Source organism: Neolamprologus brichardi, chromosome 1, assembly GCF_056152115.1.
Source record: "Neolamprologus brichardi isolate AB-2024 chromosome 1, ASM5615211v1, whole genome shotgun sequence".
Lineage (NCBI taxonomy): Eukaryota > Metazoa > Chordata > Actinopteri > Cichliformes > Cichlidae > Neolamprologus > Neolamprologus brichardi.
This window is the reverse complement of record NC_142104.1, coordinates 24,951,024-24,966,792: the sequence shown is the minus strand read 5'-3', so window position 1 is coordinate 24,966,792 and position 15,769 is coordinate 24,951,024. Positions and strand designations below refer to the sequence as shown.

Below are 15,769 nucleotides of genomic sequence, written 5' to 3'. Positions count from 1 at the left end.
GGTACTGCCTTGTGGGAAGCACTGCTGTGGTTGGGGATGTGTGTGTGTGTGTGTGTGCGTGCACGCAGGTGTGCATGTGTGTGCAGTGTCACACATTGTCATATTTTTTTGTCAAGTGCCTTTAAACTGTGCCAGAGATTGGATAAGAAGTACTCAGTAGAATTATTACAAGCAAGGTGAGCAGAGCAAAACTCTTTCAGGATTCTGGCTTTGGATCCTCATCTGACCTGGCAACCTAACATTACTGTGCTTTTCTTCAGAGAATAACACAATTTTTTTTTTAAATTATTTTTTACAAAAACACAAAATACCATATTTATTTATTTATTTTTTCTTGTGGGTTCATTGTTACTTTTGGAATAATTCAGAATCCCTTTTCCCCTAAGGATCCTACACTGGAGGCGAAGAAATTGAGACGGGCATTCATCTTTGTTCTGTTTTTCATACTTATCTGTCCTCCTCCTTTGTCCACCGTCCCGCCATCACATTGACATTTATCACAAGCCTTCATGAAGAGACTTTAACTTTCTTAGATGGTAGATTTCTCACACTATGTGACGTTTGCTGTGGCAGAACAGAGCCATTTTCTCAGTGCTGGTGTCTGTTCCTAATGCACTGCTCTCTGCTGTCTTGTGATTGACTCCTGCTTTCCGTTTTCTGCGTTATCTGATCTCAGCTCCTGATCTTAACAGTGGTTTTAGTCGATGGCTGGGTTTGTAACTTGCCTCTTCCTGTCATGCTCTGATTCCATCTCTCTCCCTCTCTGAACAGGTGCAACTTTTTATTCCTGTGATGTGTCATCTTTTTACACTTATTAATCCACTTGTCATTAGGTCTTAAAATATCTACTCTAGTCGCATCATACCTACGCTGTGCTCCTGTTCTGCTTTTGCTAGACGTGTAATGGGATGCAGACTCCCCACTGGTTTGCTCTCACAAGTGCATCCTTATCTTTCCTACTTCCTGGGTGATAGCGTAATCTGATAACTACAACTGTTGCCACTCCCTCTGATTGATTAACCAGTGACCTCTGACCCTCCTGCAGGAGATTTTAATTGGCTGATGTATAATGAGCAGGCTTCCCTGAAGAAGAGCTGTTTTAAGGCCAAAGAGGATAAGAGGGTGATGCTGGAAGGGGGCAATCCAATTAGCTGATTTAACTGATAACACCTGAGGTAGCTGTGTGTGTGTGTGTGTGTGTGTGTGTGTGTGTGTGTGTGTGTGTGTGCGTGTGTTGGAGTAATGTAATTTCTATCTTTCTATCTCACCATCTCTTATACAATAGAGATGTCTCTAGCCTTTAAGTGAGGACGCTTCATAGATTGTGTGACGTAGCCAAGTATGTTTGTGTGCTGAAACGAGGTTGTTGATACTCTGGTGTTATGTGTTTGAGAGTCTCTGTGTACTTCGTAATAAATATGATTTTGTTGAACTGCATGACGAATAGATCAATACAACATCTTAATGTAGTAAGCTAGAGGCTATTTAGGGCTTTCCTCTTAGTACATCTCAATATTCAGAATTAAAAAAATCTTTAAAATTATCTGGTAAATTACAAAACATGACGCTGTACATTTTGTCATTATTTATTTAAGAAGAATTAAGACAAAATGTAAAATCAGTTTGTTCACCCTTACTTACCCTTAAAAGGGTAATCAGCAGCCAGGTGCTGCTAATCAAATGCACTTGATTAATTGAGGAAGTGTGAATGTCTCTATAAAAACAGAGGTTTTGACAGTTGGCTGGTCTGGAGCGTTCAGGTTTGTGTTTACTCAATGCCAAAGAGCAAAGTTGTCACTAATGGTATTAGTGAAGCAACTGATGCTCCCCAACAATCTGGGAAGGGTTATAAGTTAATTTCCAAATCATTTGAAATCCAGCATGCTGTAGAGAAATATCATTTGCATGTGGAGAACATTCAGGACAGATGGTAATCTTGCCAGAGATGGACTTCCCAGCAAATCCACCACAAGGTCAGATGAGCTAGCCTTCTCTCTCTAAATAGAACATAGCAGCATGGCTTAAGTTTACAAAGTTGGATCTAAACAAACCACAAGACTTCTGGAACAATGTCATTTGAACAGATGAGACCAAAGTGGAGATGTTTGGCTATAATACACATCATATTTGGCAAAAAGCAAACGCATCAGCACAGAAACCTCACACCAGCTGTCAAGCACAGTGGTGAAGGGCTGATGATTTGGGCTTGTTTTTCAGCCGTAGAACCTGGGCACCTTGCAGTTATTGATACAACCCTGAACTCCTCTGTATATCAAAGTATTCTCGAGTAAAATGTGAACCAGTCTGTCGGACAACTAAAGCTTGGCTGAAACTTGGTCATGCAACAGGACAATGATACCAAACGCAGCAGCAAAACTCCTACAAAAAGATTTGCTGCTGAAAAAGAGTGAAATCAAAGTGCTGTAATGGCTCAGTCAAAGTACAGACCTCAGCCTGAATGAAATACTGTGGCGGGACCTTCAGAGAGCTGTGCATAAATGAATGAACTGAAGCATTATAAACATTATAAAGAAGAGCGAGCTAAAATTCCTCCACAAGGTTGTGACAGACTGATGAAATCATACAGAAAGCAATTGCTTCAAGTTATTGCCACTAAAGGCGGTTCTAAAAGCTACTGAATCATGGGGTGCATTTTGAATTAGTTTTTCCTCAGTGAATAATGACACACTGACATATGTCATGTGATGTTGTTACCTACCATTTTTTTTGTTATGTCCTGATATGTCAAACCATTGAAATGGCAGAGGGTGTGTGTTCTTTCTGACTGTATGTGTGCTTTAAAACGTTGTTGTAATTAAACTGTTGAGTTAACATTGAATTATTATTCTAATGGGAGATAAATACACAGATCCATTTAGCTTCTGTAAAATGTTCAATGCAGAAAAAAGTGGAAATTTATTCCCATCTTCATACAAATTTGCTTGTCTTCTTTGGAAACATTTCAGCCATGTTTAGAGCTGCAATATCAATAACAAAAAGGACATACATACTACAATACAGAGTTTCTAAATGTCACACAAAAGCTGCACAAACACACACATTCACCTTGCTCGTTTGTCCATTCAACTATCCAAAAGGTGTTATACTACCATTATTGATGAGGCTAGAAACACAAATGTGATGTTAGCAGTTGTGGTTAAAGACTACCTGATTTGGGGAAAAGAAGTTGGGAAGCTGTGAAAGTAAAGCATACATCATTTTTCATTTGATCTAGTGAATATTTGTCTATTAAACCCACTCTTCCAAGTCAGATTTTAGAGTGTATTTGTGGTTTCCTTTCTCTTTGTGTTTCACGCTGCAGTGGACAGGAAGCATTCTTATAAAAATGTATTTTCATTTCTCTCCTCTATCCACGGTACACATTTTTCACTGCCCCACCCCACCCCTCCCTTCCCTTGTGTCTCTTTTGCGTTTTGCTCTCTCTCTCTCACATCGAAGACTGTGAGGAGAGTGTACTGGCAGAGGAACCACGTAAGTCCAAGGATTGCTCAGTGTGTGGCCGTGTTTGTGTATTTGTGTGTGGTGTGCCATACTGTAGGTGTTCATGTTTGTGGACATCATACCAGTCTCTTCATGCGGGAGCTCACAGCATACCTCTTCACTTTTTAATTAGATACAGAATCCCTGAAAGAAGACTGGGTCCATGTGGAACAGCAGAAATACCTTTTCCTGTGGATTAACCCGTGTGCTCCTCTGATCTGTTCCCCTCCTCTCCTCTGCTTTCCTCTCCTCTTCTCCTCTACTTTCCTCCCCTCTCCTACCCTCTCACCACATACACGATAATTACAGCACCAGACAATTACCCCGAAAACTCCTGGGATGCACATTTTGTTCTCTTAATCTGGTCTCTTAAATAATTAAAACCAACCATGAACTCCTCTTTGTGATCGTGGCTCAAGAGTGTGTGTGAATGTGAGTGTGAGAGAGATGTGGGTGTGTGTGTGTGCGCACACACATGTGGAAGCATACATCTCTGTGTCGTCTCATTGGCTTTCCTATCTACCAACAGCTCTGTCACAATCCCACCTACCTGCCTCCACGTGACCCTAAAGCAGATTTACCTTCACCTATAACATCTCTGCCGAATGTGCAACTTTGTGCTTTCGGGCCCCGTACCTTACTCTCTCAGTGGTGTGATGAGAGAACTTCCCCATAATCCCTTTCTCCATGCTTCTCTACTCACATGGCATCATATCATTGAGTCATTCTTCGCTTGCAAAAATATGTAAATATATACAACAAAGACTTGCGGAAATATTTTGTGAGCCTGTTAGAAATAGCTGACATGTTAAAAATTTGACATATTTACACTTAATGGAATATTTCAACTCGGTAAATAAATAAATATAATACATCTGAACTTTCTCCACCACCTAGTTAATTTTTTTGTTGTTGTTCCCTTCTTTATGTTGTACTGATATCTAAATGTTATAATTGTGCTGTTTCCGAATGTGTGTGTTTCATTCATGCTTCATTTGTCTAAATTCTGCCTATGTGTGGTGGCTGCAGTTTAATATTTCTGTCTTTATCAGCTAAAAAAGAAGAGGAGGATACAGAGGATAAGAAATCCATAAAGAAGAGAATTAAAGAGCTGAAGGTGCTCGATCCAAAGATTGCACAGAATCTGTGTAAGTATTTGTTTCCTTTCTATCTACTCCTAAAAAAAGGCAGATTTATATACATTTATAGAGAAATTTGGTATGCTTTACACCTTAGCATGTTGCTATGGCAATTAATACACACAGACAGTTCATGTGAACCTGGCCTTTGCCACATATGACTCATCTCTTCACACGGACCTAATTAACAACGTTAAGGATCCATTAAGGAAAGAAGGAAAAAAAGAACTTCTCTCTCTTTCTTCCTTCCTTCCTTCCTTCCTTCATCTCTCTCATGCATTCACACACGCATGCTTGGTCTGAAAATGACGGTTTAAAAAACACCCGGCATTAATGAGGATCCAGCTGATCTCTTAAGCACTCTCAGATCTTAGCACCTCATTGGCTTATATCACATGGAGCTGTGACCTTTGTTTCACGTATTAAAAGAAAATGAGTCTAATCAGCCCAGTAACAGTGATAAATCATGCAGCAGAAATTAGAGAGCAAGGGGGGGGAAAGGGGGAGTTGGTGGTTTATGTGGTCCACCATAGGAGGTAAAGAGTCTAAAAGCTTTGATTGAGGTTTGACAAGGACTGAGAAGGGGTTTTATTTCTGTTACTTGATTGATGCCATCACTGTTAAGATACTGAGATACAGTGCAAATTTATTCTGCCTAATGAATTGTACTAAAATTTTCTCATTACCAGTTACAGCCGGGAGCTTATATCACAGTCGTGTCACATTTCACGTATGCTTTAAGAAGAGAAGGGCTAGTTTGTCAGTAAAACCTCAACTGAATATATGCAGGTTAAAAAAAAAAAATCATCATTTATTGGACGTGTGTTTAAACTTCAATTTAATCCTTGCACATGCTGTTTCTTTTTAATTCTTCTCAGTTTTGTACTGTGTAGTAGCTGGCCTCCTGAAGTCCTGTGGGACAATTGGATACGTGCTCGTGGTTGTCGTCTGTGGTGCTCGAGAGGCGCCTCTTGTGACTCTAAAGTCCCATGCGGGAGTTGAAGTCCTTCTGGTCCTGTTCACAGGAATAAGAGATGACTAGTCTTTTGAGCTGACTTTTTTAGGCCATTTTCTCAAACTGTTGTCTTTTAAAGCCCTGCAGGGCCTTCTGGATTTCAAGCTGCAGGTTTTTCTGTCTCTTTGTAGCTTTAAAGTCAAGTGAACGCACGTCTTTGTAGCATAGCCGTGGCCATCCTGTTGGTTGTCCACACAGGAGATCTTTGGTGAGGCTGCTATCCCTTTATGTGATACTTATGCCAGGGATGGAACATGCCTGGGCAACTTGTCTTTCCAAGCGTTGCAAAGTACTAAGCAAACACACCACTATAAAAAGATTTCCTGGTGAGTCTGCGTGTATGCTTTTTGGGGTTTCTTTTTTTGTCCATCTTCATTTCATCAGTCTTGCCAGGTGGTTTTCAACACCATGTAGGGAGGTCTCTCTCTAGGCACAGGGTGTCTGAGAAACAGCACACTGAGGGATATGAATTCATGGATGGTCTCAGGTTTTTGGGATTCTATGGTGATATGAGAGGATATCTTGGTTCATAACATTTGTCTTTGTAACTTGATTGTTACGCCAAAGTTGGTGCTCAACCTGAAATTAAAAATTATTATTTCTGCCCCCAAAACTTTTAAAATGATTTAACCAAGTAGAGCAAAAAAGTGTGCAGAACAAAAGGTACATTCTCGTTTTCAAAAGTTCATGCTCTCCTGTATATGTATAATGTAATGTTGTAACATACTTCACATACACACTTACATGCAGAACACTCCAAAGTGTTCAACCTCAAACATGCTCAATAATTGTAAATTTTTTTTATGTGTTTCTGCTTGTGAGACTAATAGCTAGCCCTGACGAGGCATCCACCATACCTTTGCTAGTCCTAACTCTTGCTTGAAAATATCATGGTTGCTAAGCCAATACATAAAAAAACTGATTTTAATTTTAAAAGTCAGAAAGAAAAAAGAAAAATTAAAGACATCGCTGGCTGAGTGGGTCAGACTAACCTGTTTCATAAGATTTGTGTGTACTGTTTTATTTCACATTATTCTTTTTTGTGTGTTTGGTTGTTTTTTCAGTTCTTTTATGACCAACTGTCTCATATCTCAACATTACAGCTCAGCTGTCAATCTTTTCTCCATTCGCCACATCTCTCTCTCTTCCCCCCCTGTAGCCATCTTCCTGGGCTCCTTCCGCATCCCTTATCAGGAAATTCGACGCATGATAGTGGAGGTCGATGAAGAGCAACTCTCTGAACCTATGATCCAGGTATGCTGTTTAGTGAAGCCATAGAGCCTCCGTTACTTTAGTGGATGACTTTCCCGTTCCACCCAACTCTGGACGTAGGTAGCTGTGAGATAAAAGAGAAAAAATTTTTGAAACTAGTCAATGCTCAACTTTTCACCTTGAGGCTGGAAGTATATTTTTAGTTTTGCCCTTCTCCTACTCAGCTGGTCAGGTTCAACTCTTTGTCTATTGTCTTGATTAGTTGTCTATCTTAAAACAGCATGTAGCCCAAGGCTAAAGCGTTGGGCATCTGTAAAGCCTGCAGTACAGCAGGTGTGGAAACAGTTGGTGAGCACAGGCAGTATGTCAGTAAAAAATAAATAAGCACTTATGCTGATGTTACAGCTGATGTTTAGCTGAAATTTTTTTTTTTGCTTTGTTTTGTTTGTGTTTATAAGTGCTTTACCAGCTTTTTGGCTATAACTTGGATGTGTTTATGCCATCTGTATACCTCACACTTAGCACTGACTTACTCTGTTCATCCAATCCATCTGTCTGTCCTTCCATGTATGTGTCAATCTCTGTTTTTCTATCTTAACAGCAATTCAATGGACCAGTGTGGTTCATTTCAGTTGTATCTACAGATCTACAGTATAAAGCTACATAGTCTCTGCTTGGTAATAAGATGTTTTATCATAGTAACAAAGCTTAGCACATGGCTGAAACACACCAACAGAGACAGCGCAAAAACAGAACAGCAGCAGGTTAGCTGTCTGTAAATTTCTGTATATCCTTCCTGCTTCTCACTCCCTTTCTTCCTTTTCTTTGTAGAACCTTGTAAAGCACCTACCGGAGCAGGAGCAGCTTAATGCGCTGACCACATACAAAAATGAGTACTCTAATTTGTCAGAGCCTGAGCAGTTTGGGGTTGTGGTGAGTACACACAAATGCACAACACACACAAACATCTGTCAACTTCCCAACTGCAGATATACAGCACAAAAATGACCTTTCCTTTATATTTCCTTATTTATTGCCGGAAGACCTCAGACAGTGTGCCTATTATTGTTGACAATGCTATTAAACACAAGTGTATTAAGAATTAAATAGTTTATCAGAGCCAAAAAACGCATATTTGGTGTAATAAAACGTAATATTTGAATGTTTTAGTCACGTAAACTTGTCTTGTATTCTTTCTCGGCGTCTTATTCCAACGGAAACACACACAGAGAACACTTTCATGTAATTATCATAATCCTGAGCTCTTTAAAATTCTATCTTTTTAAGCCTTAAGAGGAAAGACGGGACACCTGTGGACTGGTGCACTAATTTATGCACATTAAAGAGCAGCACTTCTGCCTCATTATGTCAGCATCATTTTCTTAAAGACTTTTCAAAGGAGGTTTAGTCAGAATTGTGCATGAGAGGTGTCACTTATGTATTTTTATTTTTCTACCTAGCGATCACGTTACGGACAAAAACATAACTCATCTTTTGTATCTTGTTCAATGAGGAGACGAGAAAAAAGGAGAGCCTGCTTATATAATGAGGTTGTGCTACTCGTGTGGGCCCACAAAAGCTCAGGTTCAAAGGGACTTTTTAATGTACTTTTTTTTATATTTACCATTGTGTAAACATTCATTTTATCTTTTTTTATTTTCAGTCAACACCACTTTCAATTGATCTTTAACTCAGCCTTGTGCGCAGTAGTATTTTGTTTTCAGGTCTATGTCTTGCCTGTTGTAAAAGCTTAACACAAGGTCACCACCATAGTTGCTGAGTGTTCCTGCAGCTACGTGAATAAGTTCACTGTTCTTTGTGACAGTAAGTTGAAGAACTAAAGCGCTTAATCTCAAAATATAAATTTCCACATAACTCATCTATATCAGTCAATGAAAGCATATTTTAATGTCTTTAACAGAAGCCATATGCATGCCTGTAATTTTTTGTAAATCACTCGCAGTTAATGATTATTCCGCATCACTCCTGAAATCTGAGGAATCACTGTTTATTAGTATGTGCATGCTGCTGGCTCAGCTGTAGCTACAATCCTCGGGACTAGTGCTTTTTTCATCTTTGATTTTAATTGCTGTTGACAGTTGATGGGAATATTTATTACATGCAAGTTTTCAAAATATTTACTAGAGAGAGAGAGAGCGAGAGAGATAATCTTTAAATTCAGTGTTAATGTTCTGACACTTCAGATAAGGATATCAACAGAGCTGGTTTTTCCTTCTCACTATCCTATCACCTCATGGAAATAGTGTTTGGCAGTAAATGAGCTAGATTTTCCATAAGTCCACTCTTTTGTGTGTGTGTGTGTGTGTGTGTGTGTGTGTGTGTGTGTGTGTGTGTGTGTGTGTGTGTGTGTGTGTGTGTGTGTGTGTGTGTGTGTGTGTGTGTGTGTGTGTGTGTGTGTGTGTGTGTGTGTGTGTTGGTGTGTGTGTGTTGGTGTGTGTGTGTTGGTGTGTGTGTTGGTGTTGGTGTTGGTGTTGGTGTTGGAAACCATCTCCTGAAGTTGTCAGTATAACCTCCCAGTGCCCTGTGTACGCCAGTGGGAGCAGCTGCACACATTCAATTTGCAGATGATCCGGTGTGTTTTGCTCCATTTCTTCTTTTTCTGATTATTTTTTCTCGTTTAAATATCTTTATCACATAATTCATCCCATCGCTGGGGTTTGTTTCAGCATTATGTTTTGTTTGTGTGGACCTTGCTTTTTCTTAATTCTGTTATATAATTCTATTCCTCTTTTTTTGTTGCCCGCCCTCTCCTTTTATGTGCGACAAATACACGGACACAAAGTGCACACAGACAAGCACACACTGACTGAAATAGTCATTTGATAACATTACAGTAGCTATAATTAAACCCTTGATGGAGGACATCAAACCGCACAGCCAGCTGTTGTGTGAAACAGACAATTGGAACCTGCACCCCTCCCTCCCGCCGCACACACATACACAATCACTGTGGCGGCCAGGTCCTGGGCCCAATGCAATATTTTCCAATTTTCTCTAATTGTGTGAGAGTGGTAATCCAAGGCAGCCTATTGTATATTCCACCCCTCCACTGCCTGCCCTATATGGACACTAACTCCACAATTAACTTACCAGACCTGGGTCCCAAATCAAATCACTGCCAGCATCTATTACTACTGCCTAGCAACACTTTCCAACATGCTGGTTGCATAAATGTCTTTTAAATTAGATCGTCTGAATGTGAGAGTGTGTCAAATGTGTTATTGTAGTTATTTTAAGTTTGACTGTGTTCTTTGATGTGGTTTGCTCTCCTTGACATCATTTCCCATCCTTTTCTCATCTCCTTCCTCATTCTCTTTTCTCCGAATCCCTTTTCCCCCTACTATCTCTTTTCCATCTATGCCTTCTTGTTTTCTTGTTTCCACCTTGACTTTGTTGCCTCCCCAGATGAGCAGTGTGAAGCGGCTGCGTCCTCGCCTCAGCCACATCCTCTTCCGGCTTCAGTTTGAGGAGCACGTAAACAATCTGCGACCAGATATTCTGGCCGTAAATGCCGCATGTGATGAGGTCAGGAAGAGCCGCTCCTTTGGCCGCTTATTGGAGCTGGTGCTACTACTGGGGAATTACATGAATGCGGGCTCTCGAAACGCCCAATCATATGGCTTTGACCTGAGCTCCCTTTGCAAGGTAAGGGTTGAAATGCTGACCCTAATTTCAACTGTTCACACACAGTTTGTAGTCAGTCATCCCTTCAGTGTCAAATGTTCAACAGGAGTGATGCTAGTTCAATAAACTTTCTCAAGAGATACACAGCTGTGTTTGCAGTCAGAGTTCTGTAACAGAAATATAATTTTTTTTTACTGACCTGAACTAAACGATTTTTAGGCCTTTAGTTGAAGCTAGCCTGATAGAGTCTCCCTATTTTTTTTATTATTGCGCTCTCATATTATGTCCTCAAAAACCTTGAGTTAAAATGGTCATTTCCTATATGGATTGCTTTTTTCTGCCAAATGTACAAGCCAAGAGCGTTAACAGTGATTAGACTAAAGAAAGAATCGGTATACATTATGGGATTCATGTATATCTGTGTCTGTACCAGACACTACGTGTAGCAGTGTTGCTCTCTTTGGTCACCTTGTCTGAGCCTTATCAGTAAACTGATCCAAAGCAGCTGCTGTAATGAGACATTTTATTTTAAACCATTTCATTTGATTGAACACTATCAGAGTTTTCGTTATCATCTGGCCTCTATCAAAGCATTTAAGCCCACCGAGTACTTTAGTCTCATTCTTCTGCCCAGAAAAGATAACTGAAACTCAAACCACTATCCCTTTTGAAAGTTCACACAACCTCGTCGTGGCAATACTAGTGCTTCTTGGACAGAGACATATCCAACACCTGTAACTCAGGATTTTATGCGGCATGAAAACAGAACATAAAGTTTGTAATAGTGACGGGAAGAATGGGGTGCAAGTCTCCTCCAGTGGTTACATTACAGCTGTTGGCACACCCACTGCAGTTTCCACAGTAACGAGCACTGCTGTCATTTGTCACTGCCACCTCTTTACCCTCCTAGACTTGGATGCTGATGTTCATATAAATACAAGTACAAAGGCAAACACTTGTACGAACATGATGGATTAGATGCATTAGAACGACAGTAATATCAGTTAATAGGAGACTGTTAAGGATTTAAAACAGTAGTTTCTTTTGTCTGCGTATGTTGTCTGAAGGAAGGTTTACGTTGATGTCACGGGCAGGATATATAGAGGAAGACATCTCCTTCGCGCCATACCCAGAGTTTGACAACTTAATTCCACGGCACACTCCACAGCACAGGAAAATTGCATCCATCCCAACTGTAAAAGGGAAAATGTTTACATTGTCATCTACGATTACCATCCATCTAAATTCAAAGAGGGACCTTTTGTGAGTGAGCACTTGAAGCTTTTATTAAAAAAAAGGGGTGACTAGGTAACAGAAATGAAAAGAGAGATGAGAATGTTTGATTAGAGGAGATAATACAAACATGATTAAACCCAGCGGGTCTGAGTACACTGCTGTCTACCAATAGATCACCTAGAGAGATACACTGCAACACACTCTGCAGGAGGCATGTTTGGCAGGGATGCTGATAGACATCTTGGAATTAGCCTGTTTAATAAAAAAGGAAGAAGAAGAAAGAAACGAGAAAAAAAATCAATGATGGAAATTTATCAGGGAAATATAAAAAAATTTGTTACTTTTGGCAATAAATGGGCACCAAGTGCAGGGAGCAGGAACAAGGATCTGCTACGTAATCACGAGACATAAAATCATGTGTGGCACTGTTAACACTCAGCATTTGTTAAGCTAGAGCTCAGAACTGCTTTGAGTAAGTACAGTAGATGAAGGACAATGACTTCTTTTTCCAATTACCAGACAGCATATTTACCTACATTAGTACTTCTGATTTCAAGCATGAGTACGTCGAGCCCTGCGCTGAACCTTGTTTTTTGTTGTTGTTAGCATTAACCGCAAAAAATGATCTAGGAAAAAGTGCTCTTCTAACTGTAGTTTGTAGCTCTATTGCAAATTAGCTGCTCACCTACATCACATTAAACAACATGGAGACGTACCTTTGATGCTTCACCCTTCTTACTGAATAGCAAGTGAAGCTCTGTACACATGACAGGTAGGCTGGCGTGCAGCTTTTCATCAACTAGTGATGCACTCACTTACCCAACTGACTAAGAAAAGAGCAATTTATTAAACACCTAATGTCTTGCATTTAATAAAAGTCACATCTGTCACCCCTTTTAACTAGGATATCCACAAAGTGTGGTTTTCATTTTGCAGCTCAAAATGCTGCCCATTTTTCTCTGCATGTGTATCATGATTCCTGCCATAGCGACGAATACTGTGAAACTAACGCCAAAAAGATGTTGTTTACGCACCATACCCGATTTCTGTTATTATATGTTTCAACAAAAAAGTTCTTTGACTTTGCCCATCAAAAGCAAAAACTGCATCTGGTTTAAATTTGTCTGATGTAGTAAATACTGAACAGCAAACTACTTTATGTTCAATGTTTTGTTATTAACATGCTGCTGTGACTGAAAATAAAATTTATAAAATAAATAAATAAATAAATAAAATTGTCTGATGTACCTTTTAAGGGTCGGGCCCTTTTGAAGGGGCGCACCGCCTTTCGGCACTCTTGCAAAGATTTGATCGCTCCCTGAAAGCCCCTTTCTAACAACCTGCATTTGTGTATTCGCAGTGCGTGCTCTTCTGTTGTGTCAAAATTGAAAATGTGTTACAAAGCAGCAGTGCGCTCAACTCTGAATCCTAAACATGCATACGTTGCCTGGTCTAAATAAAATGTGAAAGCACACAGCATAGCGGCACAGCATACTTCCTAACACGTATTAACTATTAAGACGAACGTGTTTCATCTGTAAGCCGACATCAGGACAAAGTGGGGTGCGCAGTGAGTGATGATTGTGTTTTAAATGCACTGCGGTGAGGTGCGCAACTCTTGTCACCTGTGATGATCTTCAGTCTAGACATGCACAAGATTTCCAGGAGCAATTCGAATGTAACAGAAGCACTGGCAGTGCTGCATTTCAGAATCAAATGACCTTGAAAGAGAGAGAATTTAAATTTAAATTGGCTACGGCTTTTGTATTTATGTGCAGACTTGGAAAAACTTTTTGATCCTACCTCGTATAGATGTAGCCTTCTAAGGGCTGCTAACAAAACCCCGGAGTTGACCGCATTTTTGAACCAGAATTAGATCCAAGAGGAAGTCCAAGAGGAAGAGATGATTGCATGCAGTTGTCTTACCACTTGTTTGTTTATTTTTTTAATGTATTTTTTCAATTTTATGTTGTTATAGATGGATATACTTAGATATATTTCGAACTGTGCTTGTGCTGGATAAATCATGTTGTTTACATTACTGAGGGTGATTTAAATGTTGAATATGGGTTGTGCGCACTTCTCCATAAATAAAGTGTTTTAGACCTGCTTTATACTCTAAAAAAACAATGAATATCCTAACCTTTAAATTATGGAACCTTTAATATGGCAGGTATATATGGTGTGTTAGAGAAACATGACATAATTTCTGACTTAAAGTAAGACAGATTCAACAGATTCAAGCATGCAAACACATTTATTTAGCAAGTGAACAGTGTGTGTGCTTAACAGGGTTAGACCTAACCTTGGGACATTTTCAATAACACAAACTCTGAGCAACATGCAGAGTCACTTTTCCCCTGTTAGAGCATTTTTTTACCCTGTGTATACGTTTTATTTTTCAATTTATTGTATTATTAAATGTATTGTATTATTTACTTAATATTAAAAAAGCCGCATAAATGCACATATTTTATGTGTCCATGTTTCACAACAGCTAAAGGACACCAAGTCAGCAGATCAGAAGACAACATTACTTCACTTCCTGGCACAAGTATGTGAGGACGAATTTCCAGACGTGGTCAAGTTTCTTGACGACCTAGAGCATGTGGATCGAGCAAGCAGAGGTAATATTCTTAAACACCTAGATGCAAAAACTTCTGAACTGTACATAATAAAACTGTTATTGGACACTTGTGATATATTTTCTAAGTCTCTAAAAGCACATTTTTTTTATACAGTACAGAAGCCATTTTTCACCTGTTTACTAGCATGTAAGAGTCAGCTGCTACTTGATAATTTTAACACTCTCTACCTTCCACTTTCTCTGAGGTGATATCACAGTGCTGCTGTTATTTTGGTCCCCTGCTGTCAACCCAAGGGTTTTAGCTCTCCCATGGTTGCATGGCTTGAGTTTCATCTACTTCCTAGCTGAGATATTTCTAGTGATGTTTAACAGCAGAGATTTGGCAACTGGTCTAAATTGGTCATCTAAGATAAGAGTTACTATGAGGAAACAATGGGCATACAAACTATTAACTTTTTTGATATTTTCTTTTCTGCAGTTAAAGTTAAAGAAGAAAAGGGTAATGATAGCATGATCTGTTCATGCATCTAAGCATGCTTAAACGTGAAGACTGAAGAATCTATTTAGAAAATGCCTGATATGTGATTGTGGCAATTAAGCACTTGATATAATAGTGATGATCTGGATGATAGTAAATGATAGGAGCGCTCAACCTCATTAGATAATGTGATATGGGCTTGTGTTTTCACCTTTTGTCTTGCTAATGTGGAATTTACCATCTCACCTTACCTGCCAGATGTCCCTCGCTTACTCACAGCAGTTATTATCATGTATTGGTTCTTGCCATGATTAACTTAGACTTTCCCCTCTAGATCATTTTTCATACCCCTTTAGTGACTTTTTTCCCCCAAAAAAACAAACACCAGAAACACCTATAGACAGAAATGCATGAATCCATGAAACCTCTCTCTCCTGGTCTTCTCCGTTCAGTGAGTGACAACGAGCGGCAGTACCTCTCAATAAGATGTTTGCACATGTGCAGTGTTGTTTTTGTGGTTTGTTAGCCAGAAGGAGGATGCCCACTGAGAGAAAAGAAAAATAAGAACGACATACTGACACATACTGATTCCTCACTGAGTCATCGTTATCTAAGCAAATGAATACAGGACTACTGCACAGCCATTGTCTTAGGCTTTTGCCTGTTGATTTAGTTAGGTGACATTGTGGTTATAATGTGTGATACATGTCTGTTGTTTATCTTAAATGATATTTCACTAATATAAAAAGAGATTCGATTCGTATTATTTAGTTTGATATTGTCCTGTTTTTTTTGTTTTTTTGTTTTATAATATATGATCATAAGCAATGAAAGCTTGGCATCAGAAGGGCTACCTATACAGTGTTACCTAGAAAGAAGTGGAGCATTCGTATGCATTCCTTTGTTTTACTTTGAGTTTTACTCTTAGCTTTCTACTTCTGTTGCTCTCTCAGGGG

General features: G+C 39.4%; 1 protein-coding gene across 5 annotated transcripts in view; it reads left to right on the top strand.

Moving 5' to 3' along the window:
- Positions 1-15,769, top strand: part of diaph3 (diaphanous-related formin 3) — a 161,551-nt gene that overhangs the window by 53,558 nt on the left and 92,224 nt on the right. For all 5 annotated transcript variants that reach the window (XM_087839718.1, XM_087839711.1, XM_087839696.1 and 2 more), the window contains 5 exons: positions 4,554-4,649; positions 6,815-6,909; positions 7,699-7,800; positions 10,294-10,533; positions 14,246-14,375. In XM_087839718.1, coding sequence (XP_087695844.1) covers positions 4,554-4,649; positions 6,815-6,909; positions 7,699-7,800; positions 10,294-10,533; positions 14,246-14,375 — 663 coding nt within the window. The remainder of the gene's footprint in view (positions 1-4,553; positions 4,650-6,814; positions 6,910-7,698; positions 7,801-10,293; positions 10,534-14,245; positions 14,376-15,769) is intronic.